The sequence below is a fragment of the Leucopleurus acutus genome, assembly GCF_964270905.1.
Source record: "Leucopleurus acutus genome assembly, chromosome: 8".
NCBI classification, from domain to species: Eukaryota; Metazoa; Chordata; class Mammalia; order Artiodactyla; family Delphinidae; genus Leucopleurus; species Leucopleurus acutus.
In genome coordinates this window covers 25317461-25334919 of record NC_139151.1, presented here as the reverse complement: position 1 = coordinate 25334919, position 17459 = coordinate 25317461, and the positions used below count along the sequence as shown (strand labels likewise).

Below are 17459 nucleotides of genomic sequence, written 5' to 3'. Positions count from 1 at the left end.
GGCCCATTATCTTTTGTTCATCTCATAAGAGCTAGTCATGTGGGTCAGCAACTACTTATAGCAGTTATCTCTGCTTCACAACCACTTCTCCCACCTCACTCAACACACACACACACACACACACACACACACACACAGGCAATCTAAGTTATTTACTTGAATGAAATCATCCAAGCATGGTAAATGAATTTCAATGACACTTCATGTAGTACTTAATTTCTTTCCACGCATCATTAAATAAGGTTCAAATCTTTCCTATCAGATGAGAGTAGCAATGGAACGTGGTGGTGATTACACACCATCAGATTATTCAGGTTAATACTTCACAAATTACATCAAGCAGACAACCTTTACAAGAAGTCTGAGGACTCGAGATACAGATCTAGTTGAAAGTTAGTGTGACCAAAGGTCAGTCTTGTTCAGAATTCCTAGTAAAGAAAGGCTATTCCTGAAGGTAAAGATTAAGGATTAACTTTTATGGGGGGGTACAAGTTCTCAGAGAAAACTCAATGTAAACTACTATAGTTCTCTGTGTACTAAATTACTCTGTGATTTTATATAAAAATGTTTAATAGTATTACTAAAATGAAGTATTTATTTCTTGATGTGTGTCAGGGGAAAGACTAACAAGAATTATTATGTATGTACATACCAATTTTCCAGTCCCAGTGAATGCTGGCAATATCCTTATATTCCACAATCAATCTGTGATTAAAACAAGAGGTCACAGAGAGATCTTTATACTAATTTTTACTATTTTATAAGCAATTAAATTGCTTCAAGCTTTAAGTACTTCACCAAGGTGATTAATTATGTTGACTTTTGAATTTTTCTTAGAGTATAAAAATAACTATCTTTAATTAAAATGACAAAGAATAAAACCCAGAGGAGTCCATAAACACGTTTGACTCCCTTAGAAGCACTCTACAGTAGTCAACTACAGGAGGAAAACATGACACTATGTGTTCCCTTTGAACAGGAAGTTAATATTTTCTAGGAATAATTGAAAAAGAGTCTTCACTGGTAATATAAAGTCTACCACATTATAAGCAGGAATCAAGCATCACACATGTATAAGAAAATGAGGCATAATTCTTGATGTTTCAAAAATCTTCTAATAGATATTTAGCAAGTTACTGATTTCAAATTTGAATTTGGGTCAAATAAACAATGAATATTAGTAGCTGGAAAGTAATCATCTATGACATATTTGCTTATATTGTTTTTAAGGATAAGTTTAGAATCTTACAGCTGTATGCCACTGATAATTGTTCCAAACAAGCCCACCATTCCTAAAAACTCCTGTCTGCTCAGCTTCTTCACGATGTATTCTTCACACACATTAGAAACAGCATAGAGGGAAGCCCCAAGAAGGACCAAGATGTCACCAATCAGTACATCACTACCTATAAGGAGATAAGCCACAAAAAGGAATACATTTGTCACTAGGGAAAACTACAGCTTGCTTCCAGGAAATTATCTGGCTCATATTTATTTAAGTAAGATTTTACAGAAGAAGAAACCCTGATTTTTAGAAGTTTAAAGACTCTTGCTCGTCTCACTTTCTGGCACAATTCTGCTTTCATTTTTCTTATTTTGGATCCTCAGGAGACTAACAGATTGGAAGATGGTGGTGTATACCATAATGTAAGGCCTCAGAAAATGATTCTATGACATGAGAAATTAATGGAAATTATTGATGGGAATTCATTGAAAACTATAGGGAAGGAAGCTAGGTAAGCAAGGTAATTTTCTCAATCAAAGGAGACACTGAAGTCACTTGTATATTGAGTGAAATCATAGACCTTATTTAGATTTTACAGTATCAACTATCTGAACCTTGACATAAAGAATATCAAAATGTTCTCATCCACAGAGTAACTGAAAAAAGAGGTCATTCAGTGAACACAAAGTCTCCTTTTTGATGAAAACAAAACCCAAGAATCTACAGTAGGATTTCCAGTAACTAATCCAAATGCATGGGCCAAAAAAAGATTATTGCAAATATATAAAGAAACTTCTCTCTCATGACACAAAACAAACCATTTAGTGTGACAAAACACAGCAAGGGCTCAGGGCAGGTAGAAACATAAAGACTGCTTTGTGGAAATGGTTATAGTACCAGAAGCAAGCAAATCTAAAAGTAAAATTTTAAAGATAGTTAATCAGGACACGTTCTCTGCCTTTTACTTTATCTTTGCACAATAAAAGTGAGGACATAAGCAAAACTTTTTCTGTGACTAAACCAGAAACAAGTAACACAGTCTCACCTGAATTGTCTTCCCTCCCTGCTACTATGTCTGCACCAACCATAGTTCCTACGCCCAACAGACAGACAGCCACAGCGATGAAGTGGATCACTCTGTATCTTGCATAAAGAATAAACCACGAGAGAGCCATCAACACAGGAATCCCAAAGCAATCCAAAAGCTGCATGGAAGGAGAAACAGATGGCTTAAAACATCTCTCATTAGCTACAAGATGATTAAGTAATAACAGGAGTCAGTGTTTATTGAGCATTTATTATTGCCAGCCCTGTACTAAATGCCTTACCTGGATTAACTCATTTAATCCTCACAACAATTCTATGAGATTATAACTGCAATCTCCGTTTTACACAGGAGGAAAACAAAGGCACAGAAAGGTTAAATGAGTTGCCCAAATTCACATAGTTAAAAGTGGTGGAGGACTTTCCTGGTGGCACAGTGGTTAAGAATCCGCCTGCCAATGCAGGGGACACGGGTTTGAGCCCTGGTCCGGGAAGATCCCAATGCCGTGGAGCAACTAAGCCTGTCCACCACAACTACTGAGCCCGCGTGCCTAGAGCCCGTGCTCTGCAACAAGAGAAGCAACCGCAATGAGAAGCACATGCACCGCAACGAAGAGTAGCCCCCACTCACTGCAACTAGAGAAAGCCCGCGTGTAGCAACAAAGACCCAACACAGCCATAAATAAATAAAAGTGTTGGAGCCAGTTGATGAACCCAGGAATTCTGCCCAACAGCCTATGCAGTTTACCCCTACACTCCCACCTGTGTTTATCTTTAAGTCCAGTAGACATGTGCCCATTCACTCAGTCAACAAATATTTAAGTATGTGATATGTGGGAGACACTGTGAGAGGAGCTGGAATATAGAGGAGAACAAGAGAGACACAGAGAGGAGTATACAGAAGGCTAGACAGACACAGAAGAATCACACAACCAATATATAAATGCAATTGGGCTAAGAGCTACAAAAAAGTACAGGTTATTATGAGAGAGCAAACAGACACCATCTCCTTGACAAAGTGTCCAACCCCACCATATAAGACAGATGCTTGCTCACAGCAAATACTCTTGCTCATCTTCATCATATACTCCTCCAACACCTGTTGGTCCTGCATCCAGAAAATACTTGCTACACCCTTGATATTGCCAGTCTGAAAGGCAGGGGGATTAAGAGTGCCAAAATTATAGTAAATCCAAAATCTTTGTAAGATAAAAGAAAAAGAGATTCCATTCACTGGATTCTTAAAGTCACAAATTTGGTAAAGTGCATTCAAGGATAAAATATATTCCTTTTACTAATAATGTTCCTGATGATGTTTTTTGATTGCTCATCCTGTTCTTTTTTTAAACGTGTCCCTGATTTGCTCTGTATCTGTTTAGTCTTGGAGAAGGCAGGCCCCTAAATCTCCAACAGCCCGTTTGATCCTGTCCACAGTTGTTTACTGATTGCCTTTCACTGCAATGTTAAGTATAGGAATGGGCACCTTGCCTTGTGTTATTTATTCCAGCTGCAGAGCTCCAATCTCTCTCTCTCTCTTTTTTTTTTTTTAGAACTCCAATCTCTTAAGTGCTTTATTGAGCCTGCCTGAATAACAAACCATTAAACGATGCAAATGATAATAGCTTGTCCTGGAAGACACCAACAGAATCCAGCCATAATGAAGTAACAAAGTCTAAACTACATTCCTTTGGAATGTACACATTCCACAAAAAAAGTGGAAAATGTTCCACATTCCTGTGGAAACTACACATTTCCACAAAAAAAGTGGAAAAAGTCACTCTAAAAACTATTACAGGAGACTCCCTATCCTCAAATTGTGTCTTAAAGTCAAACTTAAATCTGCTCTATTTTAAACAATTTTTGGTGGGCAATGAGTAGCCATATAAGGGAGGCACCTACATTTGGTAAGAGCTCCCAAGGCCTCAGGCCCCAGACCTACCATTGACCAGCTGTGTGATCTCTAGCTAGTCACCCTTTGAGTCAAAATCTGAAATCAAGAGGTCAGACTAAATGATCTCACAGGTACCTTCCCACTCTAAAATTCCATGACTTCTAATCTGATATCTATCACATTCAGTCATTTATCTACATTGGATCTTTTCAAAATGTGTTCTTGGTGACAGATGTCTTCTGTTTGATGCTTGTAGCTCTAAGAGCCTCCCTATTTAATTTAATCTTTAAAAATTATTGTACAGTCACAGTAAGCAAGGAACTAAGTAAGAACCTGGAATGAGGAGAAGGCATGGATATAAACATGAATTAGACTTTATTAGAGATACAGTGGAGTATAGAGGAGAAAGTGAAATTGAATTAGGCCTTAGAGAAGGGGCTTTAAAAAGGATTCATTCTAGAAAGAATAGAGCAACATAAGAGAGAGAAGCCGCCTGTGGGTACGGAATGTGTAGATGTGGCAGTGAAGTGAGAAGAGACATGAGTAGAAACCTAGGCCAGCAATGTCAATGGCCACATCAAGAACTACTACATTACTATTTGCAATTACAGAATCTTTGAAGGAATCCTTAAGAAGGAGTTTCAAAGACCATCCAATCTAAACTTCCACCTTTTCAAGGGGAATTCCCTGGTGGTCCAGTGGTTAGGACTCCAAGCTTCCACTGCAGGGGACACAGGTTCGATCCCTGGTCAGGGAACTAAGATCCCACATGTCACGCATGGTGATCAATCAATCAATCAGTAAATAACTTCCACCCTTTCAGATTAACCAGGCCAGAGATTTACTCAAGGAGAGAATCCGCTTGAAGAATTCCAATGAGAGGCACTTTCTACTGCTGCAAGCACCTCTAGTTGTTAGATGTGCTTTTTATAATAGGGCTTGCTAGGACCATAAATACATAACTTTTGACAACCAAATGTTTAGGTTTTTCTAAGAGGCTAAGACGAAAGAAATTGTTTGAGATTAGTTTAAGGCATGACCTTTAGTCACAATAACCCAGCTGTGTTTTGTTTAGCTGTGTTTAGACCTTGTACCAATTCATAACTTCTAATTGTCATTAGTCAGAGATCAAAGTTTCTGCAAATTGTAATCAAGTAATTAAACGGTGTGTGAGATTATGAGGATAGATGTGACTAGAAAAATGCCATTTTCTATATACTTATACTCATTATTCATTACTAAAAGTACACTTAATACTATTTGTGATGAACTGCATCTTCTAGGTAACTCCTGGTTTTAATTTTTGTGAAATTCTGGGTTTTTCACGTGCCTCCTATTATGTCTGTCTTAACAAATATTTCCTATCTTGGCTTTTTAACCCATGCCAGTCGAAACCCAAGAGATTTGCTGAGGAAAATGCTTAGCACAATATTAAAAGGCATTCTGGAAATTTGAGAAGATGGCAGAAGAGTAAGACGCAGAGATCACCTTCCTCCCCACAGATACATCAGAAATACATCTACACGTGGAACTGCTCCTATAGCACACCGACTGAAGGCTGGCAGAAGACCTCAGACCTCCCAAAAGGCAAGAAACTCCCCACGTACCTGGGTAGGGCAAAAGAAAAAAGTAAAAACAGAGACAAAAGAATAGGGACGGGACCTGCACCAGAGGGAGGGAGCTGTGATGGAGGAAAGGTTTCCACGCACTAGAAGCCCCTTCGTGGGTGGAGACTGCGGGTGGCGGAGGGGGAAGCTTCAGAGCCACGGAGGAGAGTGCAGCAACAGGGCTGCAGAGGGCAAAGCGCAGAGACTACCGCACAGAGGATCGGTGCCGACCAACACTCACCAGCCCGAGAGGCTTGTCTGCTCACCCACCGGGGCGGGCGGGGGCTGGGAGCTGAGGCTTGGGCTTCGGTTGGATTGCAGGGAGAGGACTGGGGTTGTCAGCGTGAACACAGCCTGAAGGAGACTACTGCGCCACAGTTAGCCAGGAGGGAGTCCGGGAAAAAGTCTGGAGCTGCCGAAGAGGCAAGAGACTTTTTCTTGCCTCTTTGCTTCCTGGTGCGCAAGGAGAGGGGATTAAGAGGGCTGCTTAAAGGAGCTCCAGAGATGGGCGCGAGCCGCGTCTATCAGCGCGGACCCCAGAGTCGGGCATAAGAAGCTAAGGCTGCTGCTGCCGCCACCAAGAAGCCTGTGTGCGAGCACAGGTCACTATCCACACCTCCCTTCCGGGTAGCCTGCGTAGCCCGCCACTGCCAGGGTCCCGTGATCCAGGGACAACTTCCCCGGGAGAACACACGGCGCGCCTCAGACTGGTGCAACGTTATGCTGGCCTGTGCTGCCGCAGGCTCGCCCCGCATCTGTACCCCTCCCTCTGCCCGGCCCGAGTGAGCCAGAGCCCCCAAATCAGCGGCTCCTTTAACCCCGTCCTGTCTAAGTGAAAAAACAGATGCCCTGAGGCGACCTACATGCAGAGGAGGGGCCAAATCCAAAGCTGAACCCCGGGAGCTGTGCGAACAAAGAAGAGAAAGGGAAATTTCACCCAGCAGCCTCAGAAGCAGCGGATTAAAGCTCCACAATCAACTTGATGAACCCTGCATCTGTGGAATATCTGAATAGACAACGAATCATCCCAAATTGAGGAGGTGGACTTTGGGAGCAAGATATATTATTTTTTCCCCTTTTCCTCTTTTGGTGAGTGTGTATGTGTATGCTTCTGTGTGAGATTTTGTCTGTATAGCTTTGCTTTCACCATTTGTCCTAGGGTTCTGTCCGTCCGTTTTTGTTTTTTTTCTTTTTTTTTTTTTTACTTAAAAATTTTTTTCTTAATTATTTTTTATTTTAGTAACTTTATTTTATTTTATCTTACTTTCTTTTATCCTCTTTCTTTCTTTCTATTTTTTCTCCCTTTTATTCTGAGCTGTGTGGAGGACAGGCTCTTGGTGCTCCAGCCAGGCATCAGGGCTGTGCCTCTGAGGTGGGAGAGCCAAGTTCAGGACACTGGTCCACAAGAGATCTCCCAGCTCCACGTAATATCAAACAGCGAAAATCTCCCAGAGATCTCCATCTCAACACCAACACCCAGCTTCACTCAATGACCAGCAAGCTACAGTGCTGGACACCCTATGCCAAACAACTAGCAAGACAGGAACAGAGCCCCATCCATTAGCAGAGAGGCTGCCTAAAATCATAATAAGCCCACAGACACCCCAAAATACACCACCAGACGTGGACCTGCCCACCAGAAAGACAAGATCCAACCTCATCCACCAGAACACAGGCACTGGTCCCCTCCACCAGGAAACCTACGCAACCCACTGAACCAAACTTAGCCACTGGGGACAGACACCAAAAACAACGGGAACTACGAACCTGCAGCCTGCAAAAAGGAGACCCCAAACACAGTAAGATAAGCAAAATGAAAAGACAGAAAAACACACAGCAGATGAAGGAGCAAGGTAAAAACCCACCAGACCTAACAAATGAAGAGGAAATAGGCAGTCCACCTGAAAAAGAATTCAGAATAATGATAGTAAAGATGATCCTAAAATCTAGGAAATAGACTAGAGAAAATGCAAGAAACATTTAACAAGGGCCTAGAAGAACTAAAGAGGAAACAAGCAATGATGAACAACACAATAAATGAAATTAAAAATACTCTAGAAGGGATCAATAGCAGAATAACTGAGGCAGAACGGATAAGTGAACTGGAAGATAAAATAGTGGAAATAACTACTGCAGAGCAGAATAAAGAAAAAAGAATGAAAAGAACTGCAGACAGTCTCAGAGACCTCTGGGACAACATTAAATGAACCAACATTCGAATTATAGGGGTCCCAGAAGAAGAAGAGTAAAAGAAACGGACTGAGAAAATATTTGAAGAGATTATAGTTGAAAATTTCCCTAATATGGGAAAGGAAATAATCAAGTCCAGGAAGCACAGAGAGTCCCATACAGGATAAATCCAAGGAAGAACATGCCAAGACACATATTAATCAAACTATCAAAAATTAAATACAAAGAAAACATATTAAAAGCAGCAAGAGAAAAGCAACAAATAACACACAAGGGAATCCCCATAAGGTTAACAGCTGATATTTCAGCAGAAACTCTGTGAGCCAGAAGGGAGTGGCAGGACATATTTAAAGTGATAAAGGAGAAAAAGCTACAACCAAGATTACTCTACCCAGCAAGGATCTCATTCAGATTTGATGGAGAAATTAAAACCTTTACAGACAAGCAAAAGCTGAGAGAGTTCAGCACCACCAAACCAGCTTTACAACAACTGCTAAAGGAACGTCTATAGGGAAGAAACACAGGAGAACGAAAAGACCTACAATAACCAACCCAAAAGAATTAAGAAAATGGGAATAGGAACATACATATTGGTAATTACCTTAAATGTAAATGGATTAAATGCTCCCACCAAAAGACACAGATTGGCTGAATGGATACAAAAACAAGACCCTTATATATGCTGTCTACAAGAGACCCACTTCAGACCTAGGGACACATACAGACTGAAAGTGAGGGGATGGAAAAAGATATTCCATGCAAATGGAAACCAAAAGAAAGCTGGAGTAGCAATTCTCATATCAGACAAAATAGACTTTAAAATAAGGACTATTAGAAGAGACAAAGAAGAACACTACATAATGATCAAGGGATCGATCCAAGAAGAAGATATAACAATTGTAAATATTTATGCACCCAATATAGGAGCACCTCAATACATAAGGCAAATACTAGCAGCCATAAAAGGGGAAATCGACAGTAACAGAATCATAGTAGGGGACTTTAACACCCCACTTTCACCAATGGACAGATCATCCAAAATGAAAATAAATACGGAAACACAAGCTATAAATGATACATTAAACAAGATGGACTTAATTAATATTTATAGGACATTCCATCCAAAAACAACAGAATACACCTTTTTCTCAAGTGCTCATGGAACATTCTCCAGGATAGATTATATCTTGGGTCACAAATCTTGCCTTGGTAAATTTAGGAAAATCGAAATCGTATCAAGTATCTTTTCCAACCACAACACTATGAGACTAGATATCAATTACAGGAAAAGATCTGTAAAAAATACAAACACATGGAGGCTAAACAATACACTACTTAATAACGAAGTGATCACTGAAGAAATCAAAGAAGAAATCGAAAAATACCTAGAAACAAATGACAATGAAAACACAACGACCCAAAACCTATGGGATGCAGCAAAAGCAGTTCTAAGAGGGAAGTTTATAGCAATACAATCCTACCTTAAGAAAAAGGAAACATCTCAAATAAACAACCTAACCTTGCACCTAAAGGAATTAGAGAAAGAAGAACAAAAAATCCCCAAAGTTAGAAGAAGGAAAGAAATCATAAAGATCAGATCAGAAATAAATGAAAAAGAAATGAAGGAAACAATAGCAAAGATCAATAAAACTAAAAGCTGGTTCTTTGAGAAGTTAAACAAAATTGATAAACCATTAGCCAGACTCATCAAGAAAAAAAGGGAGAAGACTCAAATCAATAGAATTGGAAATGAAAAAGGAGAAGTAACAAATGACACCGCAGAAATACAAAGGATCATGAGAGATTACTACAAGCAACTCTATGCCAATAAAATGGACAACCTGGAAGAAATGGACAAATTCATAGAAATGCACAACCTGCCGAGACTGAACCAGGAAGAAATAGAAAATATGAACAGACCAATCACAAGCACTGAAATTGAAACTGTGATTAAAAATCGTCCAACAAAAAAAAGTCCAGGACCAGATGGCTTCACAGGCAAATTCTATCAAACATTTAGAGAAGAGCTAACACCTATCCTTCTCAAACTCTTCCAAAATATAGCAGAGGGAGGAACACTCTCAAACTCATTCTACGAGGCCACCATCACCCTGATACCAAAACCAGACAAAGATGTCACAAAGAAAGAAAACTACAGGCCAATATCACTGATGAACATAGATGCAAAAATCCTCAACAAAATACTAGCAAACAGAATCCAACAGCACATTAAAAGGATCATACACCATGATCAAGTGGGGTTTATTCCAGGAATGCAAGGATTCTTCAATATACGCAAATCAATCAACGTGATACACCATATTAACAAATTGAAGGAGAAAAACCATATCATCTCAATAAATGCAGAGAAAGCTTTCGACAAAATTCAACACCCATTTATGATAAAAACCCTGCAGAAAGTAGGCATAGAGGGAACTTTCCTCAACATAATAAAGGTCATATATGACAAACCCACAGCCAACATCGTCCTCAATGGTGAAAAACTGAAAGCATTTCCGCTAAGATCAGGAACAAGACAAGGTTGCCCACTCTCACCACTCTTATTCAACATAGTTTTGGAAGTTTTAGCCACAGCAATCAGAGAAGAAAAAGAAATAAAAGGAATCCAAATCAGAAAAGAAGAAGTGAAGCTGTCACTGTTTGCAGACGACAGGATACTATACACAGAGAATTTTAAAGATGCTACCTGAAAACTACTAGAGCTAATCAATGAATTTGGTAAAGTAGCAGGATACAAAGTTAATGCACAGAAATCTCTGGCATTCTTATACACTAATGATGAAAAATCTGAAAGTGAAATTAAGAAAACACTCCCATTTACCATTGCAACAAAAAGAATAAAATATCTAGGAATAAACCTACCTAAGGAGACAAAAGAGCTGTATGCAGAAAATTATAAGACACTGATGAAAGAAATTAAAGATGATACAAATAGATGGAGAGATATACCATGTTCTTGGATTGGAAGAATCAACATTGTGAAAATGACTCTACTACCCAAAGCAATCTACAGATTCAATGCAATCCCTATCAAACTACCAATGGCATTTTTCATAGAACTAGAACAAAAAATTTCACAATTTGTATGGAAATACAAAAGACTCAAAATAGCCAAAGCAATCTTGAGAACGAAAAACAGATCTGGAGGAATCAGGCTCCTGGACTTCAGACTATACTACAAAGCTACAGTAATCAAGACAGTATGGTACTGGCACAAAACCAGAAATATAGATCAATAGAACAGGATAGAAAGCCTAGAGATTAACCAACGCACATATGGTCACCTTATCTTTGATAAAGGAGGCAAGAATATACAATGGAGAAAAGACAGCCTCTTCAATAAGTGGTGCTGGGAAAACTGGACAGCTAAATTTTTCCATGTTCCTAATATTTGAAGATAAGACCATATCTGTTTTATATAAAAAAGTGATGCATCAGGAATTCCTTGGTAGTCCAGTGGTTAAGACTCCATGCTTACACTGCTGAGGGTGCAGGTTCAATCTCTCCCTGGTCGGGGAACTAAGGTACTGCAAGTCATGCTGTGCAGCCAAAACAAAAAAAAAGTGATGCATCAAAAGTCTTAAATTCAGGAGTTTCCCTGGTGGCACAGTGGTGGAGAGTTCGCCTGCCGATGCAGGGGACATGGGTTCGTGCCCCGGTCCAGGAGGATCCCACATGCCGCAGAGCGGCTGGACCGTGAGCCATGGCCGCTGAGCCTGCATGTCCGGAGCCTGTGCTCCGCAGGGGGAGAGGCCACAGCAATGAGAGGCCCGCGTACCGCAAAAACCTGGTATTGGAATCTATCTTACTTTCATCTCCATTTATAAGATATTTTGTTGTTGGCAATGGGGAGTCAGTGTTATGATACATCACACAGTTTGCCAACATTAAGACAACTCTTTTCTTTTTTTTTGGCTGCATGACACGGCTTGTGGGATCTCAGTTCCTCAACCAGGGATGGAACCAGGCTACAGCAGCGAAAGCCCATAATCCTAACCACTAGGCCACCAGTAAACTCCCTAACATTAAGATAACTTAAACAATCTTCCTCAGCTCCACCAGGTTGAAAAGTACTGCTATGTAGAAACATTTTTCTTTCAATCCAGTGAGAATAAACCTAGAAAAGAAATAGAGATATAAGTTTTACTTTTGGCTACCATCTCTAACCAAGATGTCTAATGGGTTCCTTCTAATTGTTCCTTTGTCTTGAATATCCACTTTACTTGCAAACCTCCAACTTTTCTGTAGCACAATGGTAATATCCACTTTATATGCCATGTTTAAGCAACACATAAAACAGAACTCTTGCCAACATCACAGCATCCATTGCCAACTAAATATTTATGTTTATTTTCATAGCAACTGTTCTATTCTGCTGTAGCATTAGCAGTTTGGGAACTGATTAACTTGTACGCGTTTTCAGTAATTCCAGGAAGCCTTACTCATTAGCATATATGCTCCACTGGAAAACAGATAGCATCCACCTGTGTTTAGGTTTTCTTCAAGTGAACAGGTTCTTAATAAAATTAGGTGAGCACATATGAGCTCAGATTCTTCTCTTAAAGCTATAAAACCCAAACTGGTAAGAGGACTCCTTACCTGGACACTGGTTAGAGTTGTGTACTGGTATGCTCTGACAATCAGGTAATTAGCTTCTACATCTGCTAGTCCAAGCAGGATGTACTTCCACCATTTCTTTTTCAAGATGTTTAAAAGGTTATCACTACCTGGTTGAAAGAAATCTAGATTAGTACATGTACTTAAAATGATTCCTTGCATGTTAATTTAGAGATAAAGAGTCAAAGCAAGGGTTTACTATGTATTTTGAATGTGGACCCTCCTAATTTCCATTACTCATAACCCAAACTCCTGCAACAGCTCAGCAGTCAGATTTTTTTCTAGTATGAGGCCCAAGCTAAGGTGTCATCATAGACCAAGTGTTCAATGAAAACACCAAAGAGAAAGGAAATAAGAAAAAAGTGGTTAAATTCCCTTTCCTACTGCAACAGAAATATAACATCCAGATCCCTAGGAAATGAAATGTTTGCTTATGAATTCATTGGTTATTTAACCTCTGTTCATGAGCTTCTTCAAAGAAAACTCTGCATGTGGTCATTCTTTTGGAAAAGATGTGCTTTCAAGAGAAAATTAAGCCAGTGGTAAGTATGGAAAAAAGATTTAGTGGCCCCACTGAAGAAACACCTTTTATCCCCTAAATTCTATTTATTCAAGTTAACTGTGATTCATTTCTTTGTAGAATCTAGCATCACAGGAGATATAGAGTTGGCACATATACAAGAAGGTTTTATGGGTAAGATAACCTGCAAGGAAATAAAGGTAGTGAGACTCGTAGCCAAATAATTATCATGAAATCCCAATCAGCAGGAACATCCTGAAAACAGTTTGTCTTCCCCAAGATGAGATGGCATGGAACGCACCTAATAACCATCCCTTAGAAGGACTACACTGATATACTTATGAATCACACTGACTTCCTAAAGGCCAATGCTTACATAGAGGAGAAAAGTCTGGGGCTATTAACCATGTACCAGTTCTATTTCCAACTCCTAAAGTTCTTGCCAAATTTGAAGATTTCCCCTTAAGATATCTCTTTACCCCTTCCCACAGCTGGTTTCCATTTTCTTTCAAAATAAGTTATTTATCCTGACACATAGAAATACCATTATGTATTAAGGTTCATATTAAAAGACGATTAGCAAATAGCACACTGGTGATTTTATTATTTGCCTTAAATGTGATGAAAATGGGAGTATTGCACCCAACCTATCAGTCTGGGTTACCCATTGTCTTTACACTCTTGAATTCAATCTTATTTAATTTATTTTATAGTACCATGTTCTTCTTTTGTGGGAAGGATGGCTCTTATCATGACAAGAAGCCCCTAATACAGCATGGTGGTGAGTGCATGGGCTCTGGGGCAGGCTGCCTAGGTTGAAATCTGCCTCCACCTGCATGATTTACAGCAAGTTATCTAAGTACTACATGCCTCAGATTACTCATCTATAAAGTGGAGATAATAATAATACTCACTTGATTTGTTAGGAGGCTTCAATGAGTTAAGCAATTAAAATGATACCTGGCGCAATAATGTTAGCCTAGTTTTTCCCATTTATAAATAGTTAGCTAGAAATGATAATTCTACAATGATTCTAAAACAACTTAACCAGCCAGTGATAAGATGTTAATTCCTTGCCAATTCCTTGTTTTGTTTCTCTCACAACATAGACTTGATCTATCAATACATGCAATTGGTGGTCCATTTAGCATTCTCCACTTAGCTGGAAATACATATTTTGGACAGTGAGGTTCTTGACTTTTTAAGTGTTTCTAATACTGTCGTTTAAATTTATCAACCATGGGGGGAAAAATAGAAGACCTAATTTGTAATGACATTTACACTTTTTTTTTTTTTTTTTTTTTTTTTTGCGGTACGCAGACCTCTCACTGTTGTGGCCTCTCCCGTTGCGGAGCACAGGCTCCGGACATGCAGGCTCAGCGGCCATGGCTCACGGGCCCAGCCGCTCCGCGTTATGTGGGATCTTCCCGGACCGGGGCACGAACCCGTGTCCCCTGCATCGGCAGGCGGACTCTCAACCACTGCGCCACCAGGGAAGCCCTACACTTTTTTTTTTAGACAACTCCTACGTTACAGTTTGGTGCTACTTATTTTAATCAACAATTTCAGAGAATTATACACAAATCTCTAGTCACCAATTTCATAGAATTCAAAGGTGTCATACTTTTCTAATAACTTTAATAAAAACAGCAGTAGTTTCCTGTTCTTGATTTTGCCCCATATTTTATTTTTTGAATGTCAAGAGCCAAAAATTTTTATGAAGATAATTTGTTGAAAAGGTAATTCCAACATTTGACATACCTGATTGAAATGCCAGCATCACTGTATAAATTAGAAACAGCAAGCAATAGTTGATAAAGCTCTGAAGCATGGGGGTATTCACTTTGTATCTTTCCGCCAAATACTGGCTGGTGATGGCTGTCCCACATATACACAAGGACAACATCTGACCCAGGGCAATTGTTTTCAAAATATTCCTAGAAAACAAAGGAGGAAATCAGAGGAACTGGCAAGTAAGTTATATCTTTCACACACACACACACACACACACACACACACACACACACACACACACACACACTTTAGGGCTAAACCAAAAGGAAAATGCTAATAATTCCAGGTGGTTCTTTATTTCATTTTATCGCTTACTTCATATGCACAAAAATTAAAGCGTTGGATTTTGAGAGACTACAGTTTTATTCCTTTTACATTTCTAATTTTCCCCTCATTACCACAAAAATACATATTCCTCCAGTTCACTGATGATTTATTTAGAGATCATTTTGATTACTTTGCTATGTCATATTTTATTTGAATTATGTGTGTATGATTTTTTTTTTTTTTTTTTTTTTTTGCAGTACGCGGGCCTCTCACTGTTGTGGCCTCTCCCGTTGCGAAGCACAGGCTCCGGACGCGCAGGCTCAGCGGCCATGGCTCACGGGCCTAGCCACTCCGCGGCATGTGGGATCTTCCCGGACCGGGGCACGAACCCGTGTCCCCTGCATCGGCAGGCGGACTCTCAACCACTGCGCCACCAGGGAAGCCCTGTGTGTATGATTTTTTAAAGCTCAACTTTAACTCTAGTTTTAAAGTCTTCCTATTCATTGTTTAACATTTTCTCATCCTCTCATTCTCCCAGAGACTTGGTTCCTTCAACTAGAAGCAGAGGCTTTCAATGTTACCTACATGTTAGAATCATGGAGCTTTTAAAAATGCTAATATCCCGGGCTGCACCTGAGACCAATCATATCGTCGCCTCGGGGGGTGGGTCCAGACCTCGGTGGAGTTCAAAGGTCCCCAAGTAATTCCAAATGCAGCCAAGATTGTGAATCACTGTTCCAGAGGCTGGCACTTTGGATCCAGAGAAGAATAAGATCTAGACCCTACCCTTTGGCATTTTAAAAGAGAAGTACCTTAACAGCCAACTACGAAACTGCAGAAAGCAAACTACACAACAATAGTGTACACTGTTACAACAGTAACAGTGGTGTGATTAAGGGGCTGAGAGAGCACACAGGTACTATTGGTTAATTCTGAGTGAGGGAGTTAGCAGGCAGGGAGAAAACTGAGAAAAGTTTTATGAAAGAAGTGATTTTTCAGTTAGGTTTGGAAGTATGTATATAAGAGATATCTAGAGGAAGAAGTAGGGAGAAGGGAACCCAGGAAGAAGTAACTGTAGGACCAAATGTAGAGGCACAAACATGCAATGGTGGGTTCAGGAAATATCGAGTGGCCTATGCCTAAGGCATAAGGTCAATTGCAAAGAGTGGAGGGCAAGAAGCCTGGAAAAGTAAGTAGAGACCAGACTGTAAAAAGGTAGCTCTGGGGCTTCCCTGGTGGCGCAGTGGTTGGGAGTCCGCCTGCCGATGCAGGGGACATGGGTTCATGCCCCGGTCCGGGAGGATCCCACATGCCGCGGAGCGGCTGGGCCCGTGAGCCATGGCCGCTGAGCCTGCGCATCCGGAGCCTGTGCTCCACAATGGGAGAGGCCACAAAAGTGAGAGGCCCGTGTACCGCAAAAAAAAAAAAAAAAAGGTAACTCTGGTTACTATGAGAAGGACTACTGAAGGTTAGAAGGTTAATATAATGATCCATGACTGAACTAAAGCCACATAAATGTGAATGTTAAGTAGAGAATGATGTGAAAGACTCACAGAGCCTAGTGATCCATTAAATCTCAGAAGGAGGTATTGAAAATGATCTCTGGGTTTCTGGACTAGATGACTGGATAGATACAAGGCTGCTGACCAAGACACAGAATACAGGATGAGAAACAGGTTTGGGCAAGGGGAGAGTACTGAGCTTAATTTGAGAACACTAGAAATTGAGGTGGCTGGAAGGTCTAAGAGAAAAACATTAAGAGGTTTGTGACAGGCAGACTCTAAGATCTGCCTGAATCTCTGTTTCTGGGTAGTTTTACTCTGTGTAATCTCTTCCACTTTAACATGGGTTGGATCTTTTACTTGATTCTAACCAATAGAATACAAGAAAATTAATGGGATACCATACTATACAACACAGGGAATATAGCCAATACTTTATAATAACTATAAATAGAGTATAATCTTTAAAAATTGTGAATCACTATATTGTACACCTGTAACTTATATAATATTGTACATCAACTATACTTCAATTAAAAAAAAAAAAACCAGGATACCACTTCCATGGATACACTACCTGAGGTTATAACTTCCATCTTGCTACCCAACTCTATTGATTCTCTTCCTTGCTGGCTCTGATCAAACAAGCTGCTATATATAGACAGGCCCACATGGAAAGGAACTAAGGGTGGCCTCTGGTCAACAACCAGCAAGGAACTGAGACCCTGAGTCCAACAGTCTCCAAGGAAATAAATCTTGCCAAAATCAACATGAGCTTGGA

At 40.0% G+C, this 17459-nt stretch overlaps 1 protein-coding gene across 1 annotated transcript in view; it reads right to left on the bottom strand.

The window, feature by feature from the left end:
- The window catches only part of SLC35F2 (solute carrier family 35 member F2), a gene marked incomplete at its 3' end in the record, with an annotated part of 48631 nt that overhangs the window by 4343 nt on the left and 26829 nt on the right, over positions 1-17459 (bottom strand). Inside the window, exons 2-6 of the mRNA XM_082844217.1 lie at positions 14877-15052; positions 12578-12705; positions 2271-2430; positions 1250-1406; positions 653-705 (exon numbers count right to left, since the gene is read on the bottom strand). Of these exons, the coding sequence (XP_082700343.1) occupies positions 653-705; positions 1250-1406; positions 2271-2430; positions 12578-12705; positions 14877-15052 (674 nt within the window). The remainder of the gene's footprint in view (positions 1-652; positions 706-1249; positions 1407-2270; positions 2431-12577; positions 12706-14876; positions 15053-17459) is intronic.